The sequence below is a fragment of the Portunus trituberculatus genome, unplaced genomic scaffold (assembly GCF_017591435.1).
Source record: "Portunus trituberculatus isolate SZX2019 unplaced genomic scaffold, ASM1759143v1 PGA_scaffold_205__4_contigs__length_1045770, whole genome shotgun sequence".
In the NCBI taxonomy this organism is placed as follows: Eukaryota; Metazoa; Arthropoda; class Malacostraca; order Decapoda; family Portunidae; genus Portunus; species Portunus trituberculatus.
In genome coordinates this window covers 959,023-986,853 of record NW_025541373.1, presented here as the reverse complement: position 1 = coordinate 986,853, position 27,831 = coordinate 959,023, and the positions used below count along the sequence as shown (strand labels likewise).

Genomic DNA, 27,831 nt, shown 5'->3' with positions numbered 1-27,831 from the left:
ACAGTCAGATCTACAGGTGCCTTGGAAGGAATCAGTCATCACACACAGGTACACTTAACCCCTTCAGTACCACAAAACATTTCCATATTCATTCTGCTCATTATTTGTTGATTTTATACAGCTTCAGAAACTTATGTGGGGATTAAAATAAAGAAGACTGTCACTATTAATCTTCTGGCCTTCATAGACCATTCCTAATGTTAACAAAATTGTCTAATCATACCCAAAACTCACGGTAAAAATGTGTCCCGGTACTGAAGTGGTTAACCAGTGCTCAAGATATGTCTCATTGACATTGTTACAGTACTCAGTCTAATGAAACAGACATTTTAGACTATAAATATATGTAGCTAAAAATATTATGAGACACACACTAACTTGAGATGTAAACCAATTATGTCAAAAATATCATTAAAGCAGCACTGGTTAATGGTTATAGAGATAAAAAGATACTTTACAATTACACAAACACCAGGTGCCTAATGAATCTCCAGGCAGTGATTTGATCAAGGGACTCACACACACACACACACACACACACAGTGTTGAAAGTGAGTGATATGGAGAGTGATCCCTGAGAGGGGAGTGTGGACGGTGATCGCTCTGGCCGTAATCAGCTGACAACAACAAAAATGGCGTCCAGGCAAACTAGAGACTTCGAAGGTTTTATTACTACGCCAAAAGGACTGCAGAAACTTGACATGGATGCAAGAATCCAGGCGCTGGAGAGTAAGTTCCTAAGCATTTTGACAATAGAAGAAAAACTGGATAGAGTTCTAGCCGAGAATGATTCATTTAAAAAAGAGATCTACTTGTTAACGCTAGAGAATAAAGAGCTGTTGAAGGAAAAAGTAGAGATGGAGAAAGAAAACCAACAACTAAGGAAACAATGCGAAGAAATGAAGGCTAAACTCATGGAAATGGAGATAAAAATATCCGAAGGAGACTTGAAGAAAGAGGAATGTCTTAATCTAATTGATACCAGGATGAAACAAGTGAATCATGAACATCTGGAGGTACAAAGGTCGTTTAGAGAGATAGTAAAAAAAGCAGGAAGAGGAAAATAAAGGGATTACGCAGAGGGAAATGGTAAAGGCACTAAAGGAAAATTAGTATGTGGTGAGAGATATCGCTGAAAAGAAAAAATGTGTGATCATAATAGGATTGTGGGAGGAAACTAACAGGAACTGGCAGGACAGGAGGGATAAGGAAAATGACAAGATTAAGTCTTTACTGAACAAGATCTCTGTGGAAGAAGAGGACCTATATGCTGAGGTAGAAGAAAGTGTGAGATTGGGAGCTTTTGAGGAAGGCAAGAATAGACCATTAAAATTTAAATTAAAGTCTCAGGTGGCAGCGGAGGCCTTGTTGAGGAGGGCTTGGAAACTTAAGGACTTGAGGAAACCAAAACAATTTACATAAGAAGAAATATGTCACAAGATGAGATAATGAAGATGAAGGAGCTAGTATCTGAAGTGAAGGAGAGGAATGACGAAAGAACAGAGGAGGAAAAGATCAAGTTTTTTTGGAGGATGAGAAATGGGAGGCTAAAGAAGTGGTGGATAAAACAGACGGAATAGGCATTACATGGAAGAACGAGACTAGGAATGGAATAAAAGTGACTTACACGAACATAGATGGATTTCTGTCTAAGAGGCTAGAATGTATGGATTACCTAAGAAATAACGAACCGGACATAATGTGTGTAGTGGAAACAAAGCTAAGGCCCAAAATAAAGCTAGACTGGTTTGTTGTAAAACACTACAAAGTATGGAGAAATGATAGAAAAAATAAAGGTGGTGGTGGTATAATGGTTCTTACTAAGGAAGATCTGATAGTGAAGGAGGTGAACTATAGTAAGAGAAATGAGGAAGTGATAAGTATGCTTATAACAGATGGCAAGAGGGACATTAATATTATAACAGTATACATACCACCCAGAACCAGTGCTTGGGAATATGAACAGTACCAAATGGTGATGAGAAATACTCTAGACAGAATGAAGCAAGAACTCAACAGAAAGGATAGAGTGATGATAGTTGGAGACTTTAATTGCAAAGAAATAGTGTGGGAAGACTACGAAGTGGTGAATGGTGGTGAGTGGGCAAAGAATTGTTAAAGGTAGCAACAAATAACTTGATGACACAGTGGGTGAGATCACCAACAAGGTGCAGGGGACAAGATGTTGCAGCAAGGTTGGATTTGGTATTTACCAGGGAATCTCTAAAAGAGGAAATTGAACATGAAAGTCCCTTGGGAAAAGCGATCATGATGTCCTAAGCTTTGAGCTGGATACGGAATTAAGCACGAATAAGATTGTGGAACCCAGGAGGAAAAATTAAATTATACTAGGGCAAATTATAACCATATAAGGGAGTTCTTTAATGAAATTGACTGGTCCGTGGTATACCAGGAAAGAGATATGCAATTGAAATACGATAAATTTATGGATTTGTATAACTCTGCTGTGAAAAAGTTTGTGCCATATTACAGAAAGAGGACTTTAAATAATAAACAGTGGTTTAATAGAAATTGTGAAGAAGCAAAAAGAACAAAGAAAAGGCATGGAAGAAACTTAAGAAAACAGTGATGTATTATCAAGGGAAGGCTACAAAACAGCAAGGAATAGATATGTTGAAGTAAGGAGAACAGCACAGAAGGAATATGAACAGAGGGTGGTGGAAAACTGTGATAGTGACCCAAAATGTTTTACAAATTCATAAATGGAAAACTAAATAAAAGGGAGGCAATAGAAAAGGTAAAAACGGGGAAGAAGTATATGAGATGCTGGAGATAGCTGAAATTTTGAACGACAACATTTGCAAAGTGTTTACAAAGGAGGAGCATTTTATGGGAGGAAGGCCTACGGAAATAAAGCAAATGCAGGACATCATGGTTACTAAGGAAGACGTAAGGAAAATTATAAGCAATCTGGATATTGATAAATCAATGGGGCCTGATGGCATATCTGGGAGGTTGCTAAAAAAATGTAAGGATCAATTGTTGAACCCCATATTTGATATTGTGGATACCTCCATACAAACAGGATTAGTCCCAAAGAGTGGAAAAGAGCTGACATTGTGCCTATATATAAGAATGGTAGTAGAATAGAACCGCTAAATTATAGACCAGTATCGTTGACTAGTATATTGTGCAAGGTATGTGAAGAAATAGTTAAAGCTAAGTGGAGTGAGTATCTAGAAAGTGAAAACATTCTGAGTGAAAGGCAGTTTGGTTTCAGAAAAGGAAGATCGTGTGTATCCAATTTATTATGTTTTTATTCAAGAGTGACTGACATACTACAACATAGAGAGGGATGGGTGGATGCTATCTACCTGGACTTGAGAAAGGCCTTTGATAAAGTACCACACAATAGACTGATGTGGAAACTAAAGATGACTGGAGGAGTAAATGATAAACTAGCAAAATGGATGGAAAATTACTTAATGGGAAGAGAAATGAGAACAGTGGTGAGAGGAAGAAGTCCGAGTGGAAGAAGGTAACCAGTGGAGTTCCACAAGGGTCAGTGCTTGGTCCCATCATGTTTTTGATTTATGTTAATGATATGCCAGTAGGAATTGACAGTTACATGAACATGTTTGCGGACGATACTAAAATTATGAGGAGAGTAAAGAATGTGGAAGATTGTAACAAGTTACAGGAAGATCTTGATAAAATATATGAGTGGAGTAAGAGTGGCAGATGGAATTTAATATAGACAAGACCCATGTTATGAAAATGGGAAGAAGTAGATACAGACCAAACTGGGATTACAGGCTGGGTGATGAGAAAATTAAAGAGACCAATGAGGAGAAAGACTTAGGAGTAACCTTGCAAAACACTTTGTCACCGGAGAAACACATTAACAAGATTTTTGGAAAACATACAACATGCTTCAAAATATTGGCCTTGCATTCCACTACCTAGATGAAGGAATGATGAAGAAGATATTATGTACCTTAATAAGACCCCAGCTAGAATATGCAGCATGTGTCTGGTCACCGCATATGAAGAAAAATGTGAAGAAGGTAGAAAGGGTACAAAGGCTGGCAACAAGAAACTTGAAATGGTAGGAGGAGTGCATGGCAGTTTACTAAAATGGATGGAAGACTTTTTGGGAGGAAAGGAGTATCATAGTAACATATGTGCCACCCAAGACTAATACTATCCAAACCCAACACTACAGCCCTCTAGCCAGGGACGAGGGGCGGGGCGTCTCCGCCTGCCCAGTACCCACAACCCATCTAAGGTTACTAATGAAACCCAACAGTATAACCCCTCTCTCTCTCTCTCCCTTTTATTTTTCTTTGTTTGTAAGATAAAAGCTGGTCAAGGGAATAAAGATAATAGGGTAGCGTGCAATACTTCCTTGCTATTCAACACTTTTTTGGGTATAATTCTAGTTTCTGCCCATACTCCCCCCTCCACCCCCCAACAAGCTTGGGGACAGGTGGGAATGCGGGGTTTTGTGTGGGGTACATGAAATGCGTCGGAAATGCGTATATTTTGCGTAAAATGGAAAAAAATTCCCGTTAAAAAGTCTACGTGATTTTCATTACTAGTTTCATGACGTTGATGAAGCCAACAACAAGCCACGGAGCTCCATCACACTCGGAAATAAGCAGTACACTGACTTGCATTTGTTTATTGCTGGGTTTGTTGGTAACTAGTGAATAGGATTCTTATTGTGTCTATAGTTCTTTTGTCCAATGACATGCCACCACCTCTTAACACCACAAGCTGCGCCAATGGGAATTTGCTATATGTATTCGAAGGAGGGGCACAGCTGGGCAGACAGGTGCACAGAGATCTGTGTGCGCAGTTGAGCTATGACCACCAGTGACATTAGTTGTAAAGGTTGCGAATTTGATTATTGCGAAATCATCGCTCCTGCGATGCAAGTCAGTGTACAATCGAGAAGAGGACCAGCCAGGACCTTCATCCTTTCGTTAAGGTATTGTGAGGAGGGGTATTGGTAGAGGTAGGGCATATTGTGTGAAGCTATAAGAGAACTGGTGTGAGGGGAAGGAAGCTGCCTCAAAGCAAGGATACGGTAGGTTAGGTTTATGTTAGGGTTAGGTTAGTGTTGGAAGTGTCTGGGGGGGCGCAGCCCCCCTGGCTAGGTTTGGTTACGTTAGGTTAGGTTTATGTTAGGGTTAGGTTAGTGTTGCAGGGGGGGTCTGGGAGGGCGCAGCCCCCCCGGCTAGGTTAGGTTTATGTTAGGGTTAGGTTAGTGTTGTAGGGGGGGTCTGGGGCACAGCCCACCCGGTTAGGTTAGGTTTTTGTCCTTAGATTATTTTGGATCGCCATATCTCGCCTCTTTTGGCTCCCCCCCATAACCCCCGATTCCCCACGTGCCCCCAAGCTTGTTCGGGGGAAGGGGGGATAATAGAAAAGAATATGTAAGTTGCTGCTGTTCTATAGATTTACCGAATTACCGAAATTATTAAATTAGGAAACATGTAATGAAAGTTCCGTAGACTTTTTAATGGGAATTTTTCCATTTTACGCAAAAAATACGCATTTCCGACGCATTTCATGTACCCACCCAAAACCCTGCATTCCACCTGTCCCCAAGCTTGTTGGGGGTGGAAGGGGGAGTATGGGCAGAAACTAGAATTTTACCCTTTTTTGAAAAAGACAAAAAAAGTGTAGTTCCTAAGGGAGCATGGTGTTTTTCCTAGTGCGGTGGGGTGCCCCAAGTGCCACAAACCCTGCACACACAGAGATAAGACTTGGAGGTGCACGGCCACTTCTTACATTCCAATAAGGTAATGACTTCCTGTGCATAGCTTCATAGGCGGATTTAGGGGGGGCCATGGGGGCCATGGCCCCCCCCAGAAGCTTGATTGGCGCCCCTAAGAGGCCAACCTTGCAATTCAGTGGGTCAGATTCCCCATTTTCTCCACAATGTCCCTGGAAATTACAATTGAAATTGAAATGCATAATATTTCTTGGTTGCCAAGGAATAGGATGCATTCTGCATTCTAATACTAATTTGATTTAGCGACCAAATTAAGCGATAATCGTGAGAGATGTCAAATCTTTAATAATAATAAATCAGCTGAGCAGCAAGCTGCCAGCCTGCCAGTCATTCGTCGGCGTTCAGCTTCCATGTTGGTTGTCTAGCGGGCAGCCACTTAGCCGCCAATGACCACTAACTTCTACAGTTCTCCCCTCTCGGCAAGTTTCTACTCATTTTTAAGGTTAGTACCGACTGCACTAATAATTACCCCGGCTTCTCCTATATTATGATAATGATAAATGTGCAGCTGTAGGCTACTAGGCCTACTCTTATTTTTATTTATATGAAGTTCAAAACTGCATTAGGCGTGCTGGAACGCACAACAACTGAGTGTTCGTTTTGTGGCAGAGTTTGTATGCATGATTTTATTAACTCTAGTGTACATACTAGGTTATTGATTTATAATTTCGAACCTGTAAGTCTTACTAATTTGTTATAAAAGAAATAGTATAAAGCTATGCCACGAAGGAAGTCAATAAAGGAAGCTGAAGGAAGACAAAGTTGACTACAGACGAAATAGACGAACGATTCAGCAGAGGCAAGATTGCCAAGATGGCACTTTTCATTAGATATATAATTTGGGTTTGATCTCTAACAAATTTTTGTAATATTATAGTTATAGCTAGGCTATATCACGTGTTTAAACTAAAGATGATTAAAGTGTAATTGAGAACCAAGTGAAGTCGATTACATTATTATTTTAATCTAGCGCATTATTAGCGGTGTAATTCCAATGTTCTGCTATTGACAACCCTGCATGCGCTCAGCTGATCAAAGACTGTAAACAGATTCGTGTGTGTTTTCAGAATATCGTCTACTTTTGTTAGTTTTCTAATCCAGAAAGCTTGTTTCCTATCTCTTCGAGTTATCCCCAACATTACCCTCTCCATTCCTCTTTGGGAACAAGGTATAAACAACCATATTACATTTTTATCAATAAATGTAAGATGAAACATATCATCACTCTATGAGCATTGTTCATTTTCGTTACTGGTAGCCTAACAGTTCCTTTTTCCAAGATTATACATCATGGGATGATGTACAACCTGCATATGCCAAATATGTCTCGCTGATGAAAACCAATCCCATAGAATCTTATGTAAGAGATGAGTTCAAGATTTGGCAGAGACATTGGTCATCATGTGAGAAAAAACCAACAACAGTAGTGGCAACAATCAACGAGTGTAAGGGTATGGAAGGGGTATTTCCCAATATGATGACTCTACTAACTCTCTTGGCCACACTTTCTGTGTCAACTTGTGAGGCAGAGAGGATGTTCAGCAAGGTTGACCGTACGTGCTCTGCTATCAGAAGCACAATGTCTGAAGAGAGATTGAGGCTCTAGTTCTGCTTCAAACTCACCGAACTCGTCTTCCTTCTACAGAAGCAGTAATAGACAGATTTTCCATGTCTGCTCAAAGGAAATTAGCATTTACTTTATAGAGGCTTCATGAGTGATGACACCCAAATTCATTGCTGACTTGTTGCTCATAAAATTTATTGTATATATTTGCTTTGAAGTCCAGATTCTAGAAGAGATTTTGATTTAATTTCAGTTTGGTTTGGTTGTGTTAATAAGGAGAAAGGAAACTCTATGTTACAATTCTAGTCCATTTTCAATGTAGTTCATTTTATAATAACTAGAGAAAAGTAGAAAACCAAGATCTATTTAATCCTTGAAATTATATAATAACTAGGGAAAGTCATGATATATCTAGTCTTTGAAAGTATAAAACTTGCAAGTAAAATGATTATTTATTTCTTAAATGTACATTGATTATGATTGATATTTATTTCTATAAATATTTTGAATTAGAAAGTATTTTATTTGACCTATTGCAATTTTCTTGTGAACAAATACTAAATGACATTTCTAAATAGCAAAAAAATTATTGTTGAAACAGGATTTTTTCTGAGAGCCATTGCTCAGGTGGCTCCAAAAAACACATAAAATAGCTCAAAATCTCAAAATTTTCTCGGGGGGGCTGGGAACCCCCCAGCTGATAGGGCTCGCTTCGCTCGCCAATTCCTCTCGCTAGAAAAAAACGCCCCTATCCTCATTGGCCCCCCCCAGAAAACCTCTCTAGATCCGCCTATGCATAGCTTAGCCATTGCAGTGACGTTAAGATAGGTTGGCTTGGGTTTGTTAGGGTTAGGTTAGGTTAGGTTAGTGCATATTCATTGGAAACATGAAAAAATATACTCATCCCCCCCACCCAAAAAAAAAAAAAAAGCTTAATTTTACCGAAAACTCGTGTTTCCAAATAGACGCGGGAGGAAGGGGTGGTATAAAAAAAAAAAAAAAAAAGCCAAAACAAAGTGCATATTCATTGAAGACAAGTCGAAATCTAACATAAAGGAAAAGAAAAGAAATGGGTTTGTTTTACAGCAAAACCTTGTTTCCATAAGAGCCGCAGGGGGAAGGATTAAAAAATAAATAAATAAATAAAGCTTTGCGAGGGAAACAGTGCACATTCATTCCAAACAGGCCAAAATCCACTAGAAAAAACAAAAGCTTTCATCGAGAAGTGAGTTGTTCGCGTTACTGTAAAAATGTACCTGTTCTAGGAGGTAATAATGTTTGGTGTGGTGAGTAACTCTTGGAGGGGTCCTGGGGGGAGCAGCCCCAACAAATAAGCCGAGTCAACCTTGCATTACCTGTAGCTACAGGCTCAAATGGTGAACACTCACTCACATATCTCTGTTCTTTACCTTTGTCTCGCCGCTCTCGCTCCTTCCAAGCCTCCTCTGGTCACCTCTCTCCCTTCTCCCTCCCTCAGCAGGCCGGCACAAGGATGGGCCCACGAGAACACTAGCTAATTGTGAGGCGGAGCGCCACGAGTTCTGCTGTGCCTCATGTCACACACTCTGGGCCTCTGCTCAAGTCTGAGCGGCGAGTGGCGCGCCACACCACCAAAAGGAAGCCACAATTAAGGCCACACTCAAACAAACTGACATTTTGCTGTATTGTCATGGTTTGCTCTGTTATTTAGCGGCGTACACACCGTACGTCACGCTCACCACAAATAAAGACAAAAGGATCAAGTAATGGTGTGCTGTTTGTTGTGCATACTTCAAATGTGTATTCTGTAACGCTAGAGTCTCCCAAAGCCTTTGTGGTCTGGGAGGCTGTGGTCCGACCTGAGGTGGAGCCCGTCTGAGCGTTGCCACTTCTACGTTTCGTCCACCCATAGCTGTCCTAAAAATAGCTTGACGATCCCTAGAGAGCTTTCCCTCGCCCTAATTGCTCTAGAGCTCCGCCCTCCCCCCCTCCTCTCTCTCTCTCTCTCTCTCTCTGATGGATGGATGCACGTTTATCGTAATGATGATAGTAATAATAACGATAATAATAATAATAATAATAATAATTGTAATAATGATCATAAAAATAATAATGGTAATAATTATTAATTATAATAATAATTAAAATAATAATAATAATAATAATAATAATATTGATAATTATGATAATCATTTTGACTTTTTCCACACCACCTCTGGGGTAAAAGTCATAGGCGCGTTTTTTTTATAGAGGTATCCCCTGTAGGCCTAATCCTCTCTGGTGCTTACTCAGATAACTCGTCGTCTGAGCTCTCTTCGATGTTGACAACGAATGACTCCACAAATCTCTCAACCGCTATGTCTTGTCTTGCATCTTGTTCTTGAAGCTCTTCTGCATGCCTCACTGCCTGCTTCCAGTTTTCTGGTGTTATACTGTCGACAGCTTCTTCAACCAAAGGCTTCAGTTCAGCAGATTTGAAAGTGTTTTTCTTTGCAACGTAACACTTGACCTGAGCCCAGATGAGCTCAATCGGGTTATACTGACAGTGGTATGGGGGGCAGCCGTACAACCTTATGTCCTGCCTCTGCAGCAATAGCATCGATGACATAAGTTTTCTTGCCATTGCAGAGTTTCTTTGCAAGGTCATAGAGCTCCACCTTCAGCATGTCGTCCCGTGGTTGTGCTCCCTTCGCTATCAGCCACTCCTTAATGGCTTCTTTTCTCCATGCTGTAGTTGGGTTTCTTTCTAGATGAACAGAATGATAGGATGCATTGTCCATCACAATGATTGAGTTCTGGGGGATATTTGGGAGCAGCTTAGTCTCAAACCATTCTTGAAACACTGTAGCATTCATCTACTTGTGGTAGTCGCCGTCATTTTTCGCCTGGAAAATGTGCCTTGCATTCGGAACAAACCCTTCTTTGGTTCCTGCATGGACAATAATCAATCTGCTTCCTTTACCAGTAGGCGGGTTCACTCCTGTTGCTTTGTCAGAAGAGGTGTCAATCCAACATTTTCCGACAGTGTAGTTTTGATTTACCCATGTTTCATCAAGGTAAACATAGTTTTCAAATGACTGTTTGCACTGCCGCATTTGTCTTAAAAATCTGGTGCGAGTCAGTGCCACATCACTTCGCTCCATAAGGAACTTGCGGCCATCAATCTTCGAAAATTTAAATCCTATTTTCAATAATACTTTTCGAAGGGACTCGACGCTGCCTTTGTAGGATCTTTTTTCCCGGAGAATCTCCGTGATTTTGGAAACTGTAGGGATTTTCTTCCTTTCATATAACTCCAAAACAGTTCTTCTCAGGACACACTGATCAAAATCATCGAAATTTGTCACTGTTGCCGGCTGAGTTTTTTTCGGTGAATGGAACACAGGCTTTTGATGTTCATCTTCTGTCTCCCATTGCTGGTTTAGTTTTGAGCAAATTCTTTTAACTGTACTTTGGCTTACTTTAGTGGCACTGGCTGTCCGAGCAAGAGCTTGCGTGACTGGCAGTAAAGGTCCTCAGTTGGCTTTCTCATCCAAGAAATATCGATTTACGTTGTAAATCACTTCCTGCTTGGCTGCGAAGACGAGCACTCTGAGGGTGGCGGCGGCAGGTCTCTCCATGATGCAGGAACAATCAGGAATGACCGATTCATGTGGATAGGAAGAGTGGAGGAAGCAGGGCATTAATCCGACTCCACCCATTCCCCTCACATCCAGCTCCTAATCTCATTCCACACCTTGTTTCAGGCAGGGATTAAAAGGTGTGGCAGGCACCAGGTGCGAAGAGGACTCCAAGTGGGGTGTGGTCACCCCCCGCACAAAAGAGAGAGAGAGAGAGAGAGAGAGAGAGAGAGAGAGAGAGAATGTTGCCCTATCTGCACTTTATGTATTTTGTCAATTGGAATGTTAATGGACACACACACACACACACACACACACACACACACACACACACACACACACACACACACACACACACACACTTTATTTTTTATTTTGTTTTTCTTATTTAATCTATTTTTCTTTTTTTTTTTCCCTTAATGATTATCTTCTGTCCTTTGCTTTTTATTTGATTTGTCTCTTTCATGTGTCTTTCTTTCTTTCTTTATCTTCTTATTTCTTCTTTCTCATTAAATTTATTCCTCATTTTTATCCTCTTTTCTCTTTCGTTTCTTTTTTTTCTTCTATTCTCTTCCTTTCTTCCTCCCCATTTTCGTCAATTCTTTGTTTTTTCCTTTGTTTTTTACTGTTTTTTTTTTTTTTGTTAACTTGTATCTTCCCTTTATCACATTCCTCTTTTTTCCTCTCTGTTTCTATTCTTGTTTTCTTTCCCATCTCCTTCCTTCTCTTCCCACCTTTCTCCTCCTTCTTTCCCTGACAGTTCGGCCTGTCCTTCACAATGGGATAATCCCCTCGTCTCCTCCCTTCTTCCCCCTCCTTGACCCGCCAGCCAGGTGACCCATGTGCTGCGTGGGCCGGCAGCGTCGCAGAGCTGAGTCACATCCAATAAAAAAACATAATGGTCATTTGCTTTTAGAACAAACACCTTGACGATTACAAACGTATACAGCTTTGTTGTTGCATTTAGTATTTACGACATACTTCATTGATGCTTAACAAAGCGAGAAACACTTGGCCATCACCGTGGTGGGCACCTGAGCGGCAAAGCTGGAGGAGTTCCTCAGCCGCGCCGGAGAGACCAGAAAAGGATGTCAAGGTGTGGAGGTTTACACTCTGCACATTAAGTGTTGCTATATTATACCCAGTAGCCACCAAACAACTACAAATATCGGGTTCAACTATATTGTGGTTTACATTAGTTAAACCATCACTTCTTCCTTAGATTTCCTCTAGTAATGAAAAGAAAGCGGCAATTTCCCATTGCTTAACACGGGAGAGGGCAATGTTTGGGGTGAGTTACGATCGTAAGCTCCGCCCACTGGCTTCACTTTTTGTAGTACAGCGGGATAGGCGCGCGGCGTCTCCATCAATATAACGTCCTTGCATCATTACCGTATGCCCTGCTACACCACCACCACCACCACTGCGGCTGTCTGTGACGGCAGTACGTGTCTACCCAAGCATAAATATTTATGATAAATATATATTATAAATGAGATACTATACATACTTATACAAAATTCAGATATCAATGTATTGGTTATTGTAAGCTCTTTCTTTATCATTATCGTGTCCAGCAATGGTTGTTTGTCAAAACAGTACATGTTAAAGCTAGTACACACCTGCATACCTCGTCGCGCGACTTGTCGAGCGACCGTATATAGACGGTGGCTCGACATTGTTTATATACGGTCGCTCGACACCGTTGCATGAGCGTTTAGCGTCCACACTACCATTGTTATTTTTTCATGTAGTTTCTGCTCGGCAGTCATGGAGGACATTGCTCTGTGCGGGGTGAGCGCGTGCCTAGTGATAATTGCCGATGAAGATGGAAGAAACAGAAAACGCAAACGTTGGTGGTGTCGCGATTTGTTTGAGGAGGGGCCGAGATTTGCTGTTGGACTATTGGATAAATTGAAACTGAACGACGCCACGGGTTTCACAAATTTCACCCGCCTAACACCTACAGATTTCGAAGAGTTACTTCTGATGGTCGGAGGGCAAATAATGAAACAGGACACCAAATTTAGAGAAACAATACCAGCGTCTGTTCGACTTGGTGTCACACTGCGATTCCTTGCAAGTGGAGACTCCTTCGCAAGCCTCATGTACACATTCAGGATATCAAAACAGGCAATATCACAAATAGTCCCAGAAGTTTGCGAAGCAATTATTTCAGCACTGAAACAATATGTGAAGGTATGTAGTTATAACAAATTCAGACTTACAATTTTATTAATGTTCTGTTTTAACAAATAACATGTGATTCCTTTTTCCATTACAATCAGAGAATGTAAGCAACAAATGACATAAACAGAAATAAAGCATTACCAGTAATAATTACTGTTCTCGAACGTTTCGAGTAACACATGAACTATAGACATTAAAATAAAAACAATATTTTATGTCAACTGCATGATACAATGCACCACATTACTTTCAAATAAAATACAATACAAGCTTGTGTGATAATGCTGAAGTTAATGAACAAAATAATAATAATTTCCTTGACATTCTTTTAGTACTTTAGGCATATTTATTTTGCATATTACAATTTTAACAAATCTACCACGTCTAAATAATCCCTGGTACCAGCTGCTGACTGTGATTGTTGATCAGGAACAAGTGATACAGACGCTGCTGACTGTGATTGTTGATCAGGAACAGGTGATACAGACGCTGCTGACTGTGATTGTTGATCAGGAACAGGTGATACAGACGCTGCTGACTGTGATTGTTGATCAGGAACAGGTGATACATACGGTGTAGCTGATGATGAGCAAGGTGGAACAGGAGATGAATGACAACTGAGATGTGAATAGTCTGACAGGGGTGAATGTGATAAGACACGGGCGGAAGATGGATATGTGTTCTGCATAGCTTGAATGTCTTCAGATAACTGTCCCATGTCCAATCGAAATAAGATATCGTTGATGTAACGCTGAGCTAAAGAAATCTCCACCTTGGGTCTGTTGCAGTTTTTCATCTTATTTGCAACGAATTCACCGAATGCTGTATTCTCATCTCTCGCAGAAACAATGTGTGAGAGAGATTTCATGCAATCTACAGCTTCAATCACAGGGGAGCTTCCACTCTTTCGGGCACGTTTAGGAGGTATTCTTGGAGTTTGGAATGGGTGGCCATCGTCCTTTTCTTCAATTTCTTCATTATTAGAAGTAGTTCCTTGCTCCTCAGCGGCTACTTGAACCTCCATGTCCGCATTCCCAGAGCGGTCCTGAAACACAAATCATATATATTATTAAACGAGGCGTGTCCGTCCGTCTGTCCGTCTGTCTGTCCGTCCGATAGTACATTGTTCCTTTCTACGTATGCACCTTTTACGTTACAACCAATGATCGGGAAATATTCGGTGAAAACTTTCTAAATGATGAGCATAGGTACTTTCACTGTACGAAATGTTTAAAAATGATTAATTATTGTTATTACTTTCTTATTGCAGAAACCATCTTCCGAAGCTGAATGGAGAATTGTTGCTAATGACTTCGAGACAAGATGGAATTTTCCACACTGCTTAGGGAGCATTGATGGCAAGCACATTCAGATGATTGCACCTGCCCATAGCGGCAGTTTGTATTACAACTACAAAACACCTTTAGTATAGTGTTGCTTGGTGTTGCAGATGGTAACTACAACTTTTTGTACGCTGATGTTGGGTGTCAAGGCCGCATTTCTGACGGGGGTGTTTTTAAGTTCACCTCATTGTATAATACCCTAGAGAACAATTCGGCACATGTACCCAGTGTTGAGGCATTACCAGGTAGAACGGAGCCGGTACCGTATGTTCTAGTAGGAGATGACGCTTTTGCTATGTCCTCATACTTGATGAAACCATACCCTGGTCGTGCATTAGACATCCCTAAACGAGTGTTCAACTACAGACTAAGTAGAGCTCGAAGGATCATAGAAAATGTGTTTGGAATAATGTCATGTAAATTCAGAGTGTTTCTTAAGCCCATTGCTTTACAACCATGTAAAGTTGAATCTGTGGTTTTAGCATGCATATATTTGCACAACTTTTTACGCAGGAATTCTGTTTCAAGACAGAGCTACACGCCTCCTGGAAGTTTCGACTCTTGTGACACAGATGGCAATATGATAGCAGGATCTTGGAGAAGAGACATCAATGAATGTGATCGTTTGTTGGATTTGATGCATGTTCCACGAAGAGCTTCGGATAACTTACATAAAATCCGTGATGAATTTTGCAGCTATTTTGTTTCTGAACAGGGAACTGTGCCTTGGCAGTATGACGCCATAATCTAATATCGTAGATCATGTGTACAATAGCTAATCACAGACTAAAGTTCAATAGCATACCTATCTAATACAATGTTAGTTAATCTTTTGCTCGTAATTGACAGTATCAGAATGTTTTAGTATACCTAATACATACATTTTCTTTATAATTATTAACAGCAAATTAGTTTTGTGGGTAACTGCTATAAATACAATATGCAACAATATGTAGCTAACTGTAATTGAAATGTTCAATAAACTATTATTCACTTACCTCATCTTCCTTTTCTCCCGTATTTGGGATTGTATCCTCCGAATCTGTGTTCCGGCTGCCTTTAGATTCATTAAATGGTAATAGGAATAATAAATATTCATATGCAAACCATGTGGATTTCTTAGGAGACTGCCCACTCGAATGTTTCACTTTTTTTCGCTCTCGGTAGAACGAACTTTTAAATTATGAATTTTCTTCTCGATATCTCCCACGGAACCTCATGCACTGTAGCCAGTGATTCCAGTGCTGCTTTCCTTTTCACACGGTTTTTATAATCTGAACAGGTTACGTCCCAAAGGCAGGTAAATCCATGATAGTCTTCTATAAACTTCAAAACTTTGTCATTGGACCACATTGCTCTCAATCCGAAAACACCCGACTCACTTGGTAGCTAGAGAGACACTACTGGCCAAGGTGGCTATGTCTCGTATACCGTTGCAGATGTCGTACACACTGGCAACAACGTGTCTATTCTGTATACCGTCGCACTTTGTCGCACTTTGTAACCCATTCCGATCGGGTAACCAGCGACATGGGAATTTGGCCGCAGAACACGAACTGCAACAAGCCGCGACAAGGATTTGTCGCAAGACATGTATGCGCATACAAGGTGCGACACGTCGCTGCAAGCAAAGTCGCGCGACGAGGTATGCAGGTGTGTACTAGCCTTTAGGTAGTTTTCACAGCGAGTGTTTGCATCTTCCGCGGATAAACATAAAAACGAGGTAGCATCTAAGAGGCAGACTATTACATCCCTTTTCTTCTCTATTTCTACCGCCTCTGTTCATGATCGTGTTGTTTACAATACACCACAGAGAACTGATAATAAGTACAGGAATATTAACATTTTCTCATGCATATCTATCTTCCTATCTGTCATATGATCTATCTATGAATCTATCTATCTATCTACCTACCTATCCATCTATCCTAATTCATTTTATTTTCCCTGCATGTGACAAGAAGACTTGCTGAAAGTGACAGACACAACACCATCACTCGGGACAGAAAAGGTTGCACTATTCCACTGACTTGAATGTAATAGAACAAATATATGAAAATCTTTGCTGGTGTGCTGTTCAAGACTCCTGGAAATTGAAAGGACTGCAAGGCGAGCTACAGAACTGTCTAGGGAATACTTTGAGGGAAGGCAGGAAAGAACACCCAGTTATCTTCACTCTTTTTTATGTACCAGGGAAAACTGGCCAAGGAAAAAAATAAAAATAATAAATAAATAAATAAATAAATGAAATAAAAATAAATGAATAAAAAAAAAAAAAGTGTGGAGGTCTCCCTCTGCAATGAAGTCGTCGTAGGAATTGAAATACAGAATGAGGCAGGGAGTTCACACACCACACCACAACACAACACAACACAACACAACACACACATACTGAACCAAAAAGCCAAGGATGAATTGTATAGTGTAGTGTATTGACACGCTAATCCTTCCTCCCACACCACGGCTCAAGGCTCACTGGGCAAGAAGAGAAACACTGGTGAACAAAAATATATTAGTCACAACTTCACATCTCAGTACAGTCAGATCTACAGGTGCCTTGGAAGGAATCAGTCATCACACACAGGTACACTTAACCCCTTCAGTACCACAAAACATTTCCATATTCATTCTGCTCACTATTTGCTGATTTTATACAGCTTCAGAAACTTATGTGGGGATTAAAATAAAGAAGACATTCACTATTAATCTTCTGGCCTTCATAGACTATTTCTAATGTTAACAAAATTGTCAAATCATACTCAAAACTGAAGGTAAAAATGTGTCCCAGTACTTAAGGGGTTAACCAGTGCTCAGATATGCCTCACTGACATTGTTACAGTACTCAATCTAATGAAACAGACATTTTAGACTGTAAATATATGTACCTAAAAATATTATGACACACAAACTAACTTGAGATGTAAACCAATTATGTCAAAAATATCATTAAAGCAGCACTGGTTAATGGTTATAGAGATAAAAAGATACTTTACAATTACACAAACACCAATTGCCTAATGAATCTCCAGGCAGTGATTTGATCAAGGGACTTACTCACACACACACACACACACACACACATGCGATATCTTTCCTAAAATTGGTATTGAGCCAATGGGTATGAAATGGGAGGCTGTGACGTGTATGTGTACGCTACGCGTCTAGTACATGTGAGCCTCAGTACGGTCTCTGTCTCACTCCTTCAGCAGGCAGTTGATTTCCATCCGCGCAGAGGACATACAAGCATTCCCGAACCGCACACTCTGCAGTCTTATCATGGCTGATAAGTATTCCAGTGGGACTAGCGAGGAAGATAGTGCCAGGGGTGGTGGTGTAATTAGAAAGAAACCTAAACGGGAGCGTAAATATAGGAGAGAATGGGAGAAGAAATTCATGGTTAAAGCCCTCTATAAAGAATCCGTATAAAGCAGTGTGTCATAAGTGCAATGTTGAACTTACAGCTGAGATAACCCCAATTAAGTTACATGAAAAAAGTGCTAAGCATATACAAAACTGTGCTGCTCCTTCTACATCAAGGACAATAGCCGAGGCATTTGCTAGTGCTAAAGGACAGACGAGTAAAAGTGATGCTGTAAAGGCAGCTGAAATCAAAGTAACAGCATGGATGATGGAACATAATATAAGTTTCCTTGCAGCAGATCATCTGTGTGATGTTCTTAAGGATTGTTTTCCTGATTCAGAAATTGCCAGAAACCTGAAAATGAAAAGAACCAAGTGTCAGAGTGTATGCAAAAATATTCTTGCCAAATGTCACAAAGAGGAATTAGGCGAAAACTGAGGCATAACAAATTCAGTATTCTAGTAGACGAATCTACAGATATTTCTACTTCCCAGAATGTGTGCATAGTGGTATGGCTTGCTGAGGAAGCGGCAGTAGTAAGCAAGTTCTGGGATTTAGTGCCAATATTCAGCAATGATGATCCTGAAGGAGCCAATGAGGGAGCAACAAGTAACAGAATATTCTCCTCCATCATGAAATCACTTAAGAATTATGAAGTGCCTGTGTCTAATATAATTGGCTTTGGGTCGGATGGGTGCAGTACTATGATGGGTAAAAATAATTCTGTGAGCAGAATGTTCAAAGATTTGTGTCCTGGTATTTACATTATGAAGTGTATTTGCCATTCGGCCCACTTATGTGCCTCAGAAGCTTGCAAAGAATTACCACAGGAAGTAGAACAATTAGCACATGATGTTCATAATTCACTGAAACACTCCTCAAAAAGACTGGCTCAGTTCAGTGAATTTCAAGAGTTTTCAGGTGCTGTGAAACATAAGATTTTGTCACCATCCCGGACACGTTGGCTGTCCTACACAGCTGTTGTCAAAAGAATTCTAGAACAGTGGGGCCTCTCCAGCTGTACTTCACAGACTTAAATTTGCAGCAGTGCAAGGAGACGAACACAGCTGTGAAAATGCATGTGAAAACCTCCATAATCCATTTATAAAACTGTATTACTGCTTTCTGGATTCTGTATTACCCAAGTTCACTCAGCTAAACCTTCTGTTTCAGAGTGAGAGAGTAGTTATAACTGACTTACACGGTCAGGTGTGTGATTTATACAAGCAAATACTACTGATGTATTTGAAGCGTGATTATGTTATGAAGACACCTCTCCATACTGTTGACCCTAGAAATGAACGTGAGTTTTTATGCTGGAACAGATTTACTTAGGAGCATCTACAATAAGGAAGTTATCAGAAAATCCAGCTTTGGAGAAGTGCAAAGAGGAAATTACTAGATTCCGTGGGAAGTGTAGAGCCTTCTTAGCGACAGCTGCGGTGCAGATAAAAAAAAGGTTTGACTTTTGTGATCCAGTACTCTCAGAGTTACACGTACTGGAACCAGCATCTGCTCTAGGTACTTGTGGATCTCGTGTGCCTAGTCTAGTACCGCTTGCAGTAAAACTCCCTCGGATTATAGACCAAGACGATTCAACTCTTCAACAACTGGACGATGAGTGGAGGAAACTGGGAATGGAAGATCTTCCAGAAAACATAAGAAACATGAGCACGCAAGCAGAAAAAATAAAAGATAAGCATCCTGATAAGTTTTGGTGCACTTTAAAGACTTTAAAAGATGATGACGGAGCACCAAAATATAAATGTATATCTGATTTTGCCCTCGGTTGTCTCTCACTACCTCATGCTAATGCTGACTGCGAGCGCTGCTTCTCAGATATTAATCGTGTGAAGACAAAAGACAGAAACAAACTTCATGTCGAAACAGTGAGGGATATTATTCTTGCGAAGCAGAGTGTCGTCAGCTCAGGAAGCAACTGCACCACTTTCAAGTCGTCAAGAATCATGGTCAGGAATATGACCTCAGCTATCTTATATCCTGCCGGAGAGGACAGATCTAATGAATCTCCTGATCTGGGTATCTTCATGGAGGAACTACAGGATGACTAGTAATTTGGTAAGTACTAAAATGTGTCTACTTTCTACTGTATATCCCGGTATAGGCCTACAATATTTCTCCATGTAGAAAATTCTTAATTATTTCCTGTATATCATATCTCATATTTGAGGGGATTTTTGTGTGCGTCTGCCAAATGTAATTTTAACAGTTGTACATACAACAAAGCTTAACAGGTGCGAACTCAGTCATATGATTGCCTGTATTAACATCTTAGGTAAAGTCTGTTAACCCTCTCTTATTCTGTTATATGTGATAAAGTTGTCATAATAATTTATGTATTTGAAATATAATACCCTTATTTAAGTGGGTGCGATAATTCTTGTTAAAATGCGATAATTTCAACGTGCCATGTGCGATAATTTGGGTTTGAGAATCTGGCAACGCTGACGGTGATCGCTCTGGCCGTAATCAGCTGACAACAACAAAAATGGCGTCCAGGCAAACTAGAGACTTCGAAGGTTTTATTACTACGCCAAAAGGACTGCAGAAACTTGACATGGATGCAAGAATCCAGGTGCTGGAGAGTAAGTTCCTAAGCATTTTGACAATAGAAGAAAAACTGGATAGAGTTCTAGCCGAGAATGATTCATTTAAAAAAGAGATCTACTTGTTAACGCTAGAGAATAAAGAGCTGTTGAAGGAAAAAGTAGAGATGGAGAAAGAAAACCAACAACTAAGGAAACAATGCGAAGAAATGAAGGCTAAACTCATGGAAATGGAGATAAAAATATCCGAAGGAGACTTGAAGAAAGAGGAATGTCTTAATCTAATTGATACCAGGATGAAACAAGTGAATCATGAACATCTGGAGGTACAAAGGTCGTTTAGAGAGATAGTAAAAAAAGCAGGAAGAGGAAAATAAAGGGATTACGCAGAGGGAAATGGTAAAGGCACTAAAGGAAAATTAGTATGTGGTGAGAGATATCGCTGAAAAGAAAAAATGTGTGATCATAATAGGATTGTGGGAGGAAACTAACAGGAACTGGCAGGACAGGAGGGATAAGGAAAATGACAAGATTAAGTCTTTACTGAACAAGATCTCTGTGGAAGAAGAGGACCTATATGCTGAGGTAGAAGAAAGTGTGAGATTGGGAGCTTTTGAGGAAGGCAAGAATAGACCATTAAAATTTAAATTAAAGTCTCAGGTGGCAGCGGAGGCCTTGTTGAGGAGGGCTTGGAAACTTAAGGACATTGAGGAAACCAAAACCATTTACATAAGAAGAAATATGTCACAAGATGAGAGAATGAAGATGAAGGAGCTAGTATCTGAAGTGAAGGAGAGGAATGACGAAAGAACAGAGGAGGAAAAGATCAAGTTTTTTTGGAGGATGAGAAATGGGAGGCTAAAGAAGTGGTGGATAAAACAGACGGAATAGGCATTACATGGAAGAACGAGACTAGGAATGGAATAAAAGTGACTTACACGAACATAGATGGATTTCTGTCTAAGAGGCTAGAATGTATGGATTACCTAAGAAATAACGAACCGGACATAATGTGTGTAGTGGAAACAAAGCTAAGGCCCAAAATAAAGCTAGACTGGTTTGTTGTAAAACACTACAAAGTATGGAGAAATGATAGAAAAATAAAGGTGGTGGTGGTATAATGGTTCTTACTAAGGAAGATCTGATAGTGAAGGAGGTGAACTATAGTAAGAGAAATGAGGAAGTGATAAGTATGCTTATAACAGATGGCAAGAGGGACATTAATATTATAACAGTATACATACCACCCAGAACCAGTGCTTGGGAATATGAACAGTACCAAATGGTGATGAGAAATACTCTAGACAGAATGAAGCAAGAACTCAACAGAAAGGATAGAGTGATGATAGTTGGAGACTTTAATTGCAAAGAAATAGTGTGGGAAGACTACGAAGTGGTGAATGGTGGTGAGTGGGCAGAAGAATTGTTAAAGGTAGCAACAAATAACTTGATGACACAGTGGGTGAGATCACCAACAAGGTGCAGGGGACAGGATGTTGCAGCAAGGTTGGATTTGGTATTTACCAGGGGAATCTCTAAAAGAGGAAATTGAACATGAAAGTCCCTTGGGGAAAAGCGATCATGATGTCCTAAGCTTTGAGCTGGATACGGAATTAAGCACGAATAAGATTGTGGAACCCAGGAAGGAAAAATTAAATTATACTAGGGCAAATTATAACCATATAAGGGAGTTCTTTAATGAAATTGACTGGTCCGTGGTATACCAGGAAAGAGATATGCAATTGAAGTACGATAAATTTATGGATTTGTATAACTCTGCTGTGAAAAAGTTTGTGCCATATTACAGGAAGGGGACTTTAAATAATAAACAGTGGTTTAATAGAAATTGTGAAGAAGCAAAAAAGAACAAAGAAAAGGCATGGAAGAAACTTAAGAAAAGCAGTGATGTATTATCAAGGGAAGGCTACAAAACAGCAAGGAATAGATATGTTGAAGTAAGGAGAACAGCACAGAAGGAATATGAACAGAGGGTGGTGGAAAACTGTGACAGTGACCCAAAAATGTTTTACAAATTCATAAATGGAAAACTAAATAAAAGGGAGGCAATAGAAAAAAAGGTAAAAAACGGGGAAAAAGTATATGATGATGCTGGAGAGATAGCTGAAATTTTGAACGACAACTTTTGCAAAGTGTTTACAAAGGAGGAGCATTTTATGGGAGGAAGGCCTACAGAAATAAAGCAAATGCAGGACATCATGGTTACTAAGGAAGATGTAAGGAAAATTATAAGCAATCTGGATATTAATAAATCAATGGGGCCTGATGGCATATCTGGGAGGTTGCTAAAAGAATGTAAGGATCAATTGTTGAACCCCATATTTGATATTGTGGATACCTCCATACAAACAGAATTAGTCCCACCAGAGTGTAAAAGAGCTGACATTGTGCCTATATATAAGAATGGTAGTAGAATGGAACCGCTAAATTATAGACCAGTATCGTTGACTAGTATATTGTGCAAGGTATGTGAAGAAGTAATTAAAGCTAAGTGGAGTGAGTATCTAGAAAGTGAAAACATTCTGAGTGAAAGGCAGTTTGGTTTCAGAAAAGGAAGATCGTGTGTATCCAATTTATTATGTTTTTATTCAAGAGTGACTAACATACTGCAACATAGAGAGGGATGGGTGGATGCTATCTACCTGGACTTGTGAAAGGCCCACACTCACACACACACACACACTACAAGTCTCTGCCTTTCCTTACACCTCACAACACAAACACAGTACATACAACACTCCCTGTAAACTACAATACAACAAAGTACACACCCCTCACAAGATACACAAGGCTAGGTAGGTGTATACTAGTACTTTCTGTCTTACAACCCACAATACATAAAGAACACACCCCTCATAATACAACAAGTACAAAACTAGGTGTACACTGCTTCCTTCTACCTTGTACCCCATCATACAACAAACACACTCCTTACAATAACAGACCACAGAGGCTTTATACAGAGATAAAATAAATAGTTTGGTGTGTTTCTGTGTCTTTGTGAGTGTTTTTCTAGGTTGTACACACTTTAAGGAGAGACACAGAGATGATTTCCAGTTTGTGTGTCATTTCAAGCATTTTTTGTGTTGTAGTGAGTTTAAGAAGAGATCGAGTGCTGAGGTGGTGTGTTTCTGTGTCACTTTATGCATTTTTTAGGGTAGAGATTTTAGGGAGAGAAAAAGAGACAGTTTGGTGTGTTTCTATCATTTTGTCTATTTTAAGGAGAGACAGAGATCATTTGATGTGTTTTTCTTTGCATTCTTCAGTTTGGCTTTTGTTTTGTAATAAATTTTCTGGAGTGATTTTGTTGTGGTCTTTCTCCGGATACTGTATGAGGTATTATTGACTTGGTGTAGGTAAATGAGGGGTAAACAGCTGCAGGTGTAAATAAGGCAGGTATATAGGAGATAGGATGGGATGCTATATATAGATGTATCCACACACAGCAGTGGTGTTGGTGGAGGGGTGTGCTGTCCTTACAGGCACTGCCACACATGATAACAGTGTAGAGTCTGCTGAGGTGACACTATCATCAATGTATCCTGTGGTGTGGCAGGCCAGCGTAGCATGGAGTCACGCAGGCATCCAACACACACCAACGTCCTGAAATAAAAGCATTCATTAATACATTATCTTCAACACAACACACACAGTGAGTGGTGACACATACAGTGATGAGGGGCTGGGGGGCTGGTCTGGGCCATGTGTGTCCTCTCAGACCATATCCTGCTGTTATACAACCACTACATACATTCATACATATACAATCCTGTATCTATGTATCTTTCACTGAACATCCTTCCAGGAGCCCAGTACACACTATGCATCATGTATCAGCCACACTGGCAGGACACACACTGCACACACTGGAACGCTGACCTTCACCACCACCACCACCACCACCACAGTCCTTTAGGGTCCTCACAGCCGGCCAGCACCATGCATGGTCTTCTCACCCCTGCAGCCTCACACCTCACACCTCCACACCCCAGTGGTGAAGGGGAGTGTCCTAAGTGCTAGTCTGTCTGTCTTTTAAAAGGTGTATCTAGTACCACAGTGACTGACAATGTCCTTAGTTTTAATTCTGACATGGTACTTGCACTGCCAGGTTAGGTAATGGAATAAAGTATTACTACTCCAATCACCTCCACCACTTATGTTTTCACTCTTACTTCCACTTACTTACTTGCTTGCCTGCCATCTTGACCCCTGCCACGTCCTGCTGGAGATGGAGAGCCTTGGTGACACCCTCGGGAGACGGTTCCAACTGAAGGCGTGCTTCACCTGGCTGTGCCGAGGAGCAAAGGCTGGAAGGTCAGGCCAAGGTTGGGAGGAGGCAACTCAAGAGAAAAAAGAAGAAAGGAATACACTGCCCACCACCACCACCACCACACACTCCCACAGGCATGGGTGTGGCCCCACCAGTCTACACAACACACCACCTCAAAAGTGGATCTTCACATGCCGGACAATGTCACCCTTAGTCTTGAAACACTTGCCACAAACATCACACTTGAACTCCCTCAAGCCAGTGTGTCTGAAGGCATGTTTGTTGAGAGCACCAATGGTGAAGAATTTCTTGCCACACTCCTCACACTCATGATTCCTGATGCCGCCATGTGTCAGGGTGTGTGTGGTGAGGTCACCCTTTGTGGTGAATTTCTTGCCACATTCCAGACACTCATAATTTCTAACACCACTGTGTGTCAGGGTGTGTTTGGTGAGGTTACCCTTTGTGATAAATCTTTTTCCACATTCCAGACACTCATAATTTCTAACAAAATTGTGTGTCAGGGTGTGTGTGGTGAGGTTAGACTTTGTGGTGAATTTCTTGCCACATTCCAGACACTCATAATTTCTAACACCTCTGTGTGTCAGGGTGTGTGTGGTGAGGTGACCCTTTTGGGTGAATTTCTTTCCACATTCCAGACACTCATAATTTCTAACAAAATTGTGTGTCAGGGTGTGTGTGGTGAGGTTAGACTTTGTGGTGAATTTCTTGCCACATTCCATACACTCATAATTTCTAGCACCACTGTGTCTCAGGGTGTGTGTGGTGAGATCACCCTTTGTGGTAAATTTCTTACCACATTTCAGACACTCATAATTTCTAACATCACTGTGTGTCAGGGTGTGTCTGATGAGATCAGACTTTGTGGTGAATTTCTTTCCACATTCCAGACACTCATAATTTCTAACACCACTGTGCCTTAAGGTGTGTTTGGTGAGTTCACCCTTTGTGGTGAATTTCTTACCACATTCCAGACACTCATAATTTCTAACACCACTGTGCCTTAAGGTGTGTTTGGTGAGTTCACCCTTTGTGATGAATTTCTTGCCACATTCCAGACACTCATAATTTTTAACACCACTGTGTGTCAGGGTGTGTATGGTGAGGTCATACTTTATGGCGAATTTCTTTCCACATTCCAGACACTCATAATTTCTAACACCACTGTGTCTCAGGGTGTGTGTGGTGAGATTAGACTTTGTGGTGAATTTCTTTCCACATTCTAGACACTCATAATTTCTAACACCACTGTGTGTCAGGGTGTGTGTGGTGAGGTGACCCTTTAAGGTGAATTTCTTTCCACATTCCAAACATTCATAATTTCTAACACCACGGTGTCTCAGGGTGTGTGTGGTGAGATCAGACTTTGTGAAGAATTTCTTTCCACATTCCAGACACTCATGATTCCTAACACCACTGTGTGTCAGGGAGTGTGTGGTGAGGTGACTCTTAGTGGTGAATTTCTTTCCACATTCCAGACACTCATAATTTCTAACACCACTATGTGTCAGGGTGTGTGTGGTGAGTTCACCCCTTGTGATGAAATTCTTTCCACATTCCAGACACTCATAATTTTTAACACCACTGTGTCTCAGGGTGTGTTGTCTAAGCCTTTTTCTGGATGGAAATGTTTTATCACACTGCTGACAAACAAACATTCTCTCTCCTCTGTGGGTGGAGCTGCCTACCTCCAGGTCATTCTTGCCACCATGCCTGGACCTCCCCACACCTGAGGCAGACTGCTGCTGCTGCTGCTGCTGTTGTTCACTCATGCTGCTGCCCGGCCTCACCCCTCCACTGCAGGAACCCCCAACCAACTGGATGGAGCCACGTCAGAGCCCAGCAGGGCACCCGGCCTGGACACCTGCAACAACACTGATGGTGAGGACACTGAGAGCCACTGGACACTGGACACTGGCCATGGCCAACAATAGTTGTCAGGAGGAAAAAAAGGCACACTTGAGTGCCAAATGCCGAGGTGAATGCCAAAGAGAAAAATCAAACTTGAGAGGATAAATGTGTTGGAACCTTTCTCTTGAAAGAGTTCAAGTCCCAGGAAGGTGGAAACACACAAGCAGGCAGAGAGTCCATCAGTGTACTAGATAAAGGAATGAATGACTGAGAGTACTGGTTAACTCTTGCATTAGAGAGGTGGACAGATTAGAGGTGAGAGAAGGAAGAAAGTGTAGTGGGGGGAGGATAGAGGAGGAGGGGAGGCATGCAGTTACCTAGATCTGAAGAGCAGTTGGCATGAAAATAGCTGTAGAAGACAGCAAGAGATGCAACACTGGAGAGAGAGAGAGAGAGAGAGAGAGAGAGAGAGAGAGAGAGAGAGAGAGAGAGAGAGAGAGAGAGAGAGAGAGAGAGAGAGAGAGAGAGAGAGAGAGAGAGAGAGAGAGAGAGAGAGAGAGAGAGAGAGAGAGAGAGAGACTGCACACAGTCAGTCAGTCAGAGGAGAGAAGCTGATAGGATGAAAAACTTTTCATTCCAGCCTGCCTAAAAGAGCACAAAAACCTCAGTGCAGGAGAAGATATGAAGTCCAAGTGGAGAGCAGTAGAAAGCGGAGTGCCGCAGGGGTCAGTATTAGCACCAATACTTTTCCTCATTTATATTAACGACATGCCAGACTAAAGTTTTTAATCTATCCTGAATAGGAAGATTCTCAAACATCTGTCACTTCACAATCTTGTGTCTGATCGCCAGTATGGCTTCCGTCAAGGTTGCTCTATTGGTGATCTTCTGGCTCTCCTTACTGAGTCTTGGTCATCCTCTTTTAGAGATTTTGGTGAAACTTTTGCTGTTGCGTTGGACATATCAAAAGCTTTTGATAGAGTCTGGCATGAAGCTTTGATTTCAAAACTGCCCTCCTACGGCTTCTATCCTTCTCTCTGCAACTTTATCTCAAGTTTCCTTTCCGACCGCTCTATTGCTGCTGTGGTAGACAGCTACTGTTCTTATAAATCTATTAATAGTGATGTTCCTCAAGGTTCTGTCCTGTCACCCACTCTCTTTCTATTATTCATTAATGACTTTCTTAACCAAACTTCTTGCCCTATCCACTCCTACGCTGATGATACCGCCGTACAACTTTCCACGTTCTTTCAGAGATGACCAACCCTTCAGGAAGTCAACAG

At 40.9% G+C, this 27,831-nt stretch overlaps 1 protein-coding gene and 3 long non-coding RNA genes across 4 annotated transcripts in view; 2 read left to right on the top strand and 2 right to left on the bottom strand.

The window, feature by feature from the left end:
- LOC123500369 overlaps positions 1–9,305 on the bottom strand; it is a 44,908-nt gene extending 35,603 nt beyond the window's left edge. Inside the window, exon 1 of the long non-coding RNA XR_006673300.1 lies at positions 8,738–9,305. This is a non-coding gene — a long non-coding RNA (uncharacterized LOC123500369). The remainder of the gene's footprint in view (positions 1–8,737) is intronic.
- A 3,239-nt stretch (positions 9,306–12,544) lies between these two features.
- Positions 12,545–14,549, top strand: LOC123500381. Its single transcript, XM_045249098.1, has 2 exons — positions 12,545–13,126; positions 14,388–14,549. The coding sequence occupies exons 1-2, from the start codon at positions 12,698–12,700 to the stop codon at positions 14,547–14,549; spliced, it is 591 nt and encodes a 196-aa protein (XP_045105033.1). The 5' UTR covers positions 12,545–12,697.
- A 3,161-nt stretch (positions 14,550–17,710) lies between these two features.
- On the top strand, positions 17,711–20,560 carry LOC123500370. The gene is made up of 2 exons (XR_006673301.1): positions 17,711–17,788; positions 20,118–20,560. It is a non-coding gene; the product is annotated as an uncharacterized LOC123500370 (long non-coding RNA).
- A 3,123-nt stretch (positions 20,561–23,683) lies between these two features.
- On the bottom strand, positions 23,684–25,280 carry LOC123500368. The gene is made up of 2 exons (XR_006673299.1): positions 24,593–25,280; positions 23,684–24,009 (listed from the first exon to the last, which is right to left on the bottom strand). It is a non-coding gene; the product is annotated as an uncharacterized LOC123500368 (long non-coding RNA).
- Between the last annotated feature and the right edge of the window lie 2,551 nt (positions 25,281–27,831).

Excerpts from the sequence above, each read along its gene's own strand:
- LOC123500381 (XM_045249098.1), top strand. The coding sequence starts at position 12,698 with ATGGAGGACATTGCTCTGTGCGGGGTGAGCGCGTGCCTAGTGATAATT. Across the intron at positions 13,127-14,387 it reads CACTGAAACAATATGTGAAG|AAACCATCTTCCGAAGCTGA; the intron begins GTATGTAGTTAT and ends TTCTTATTGCAG.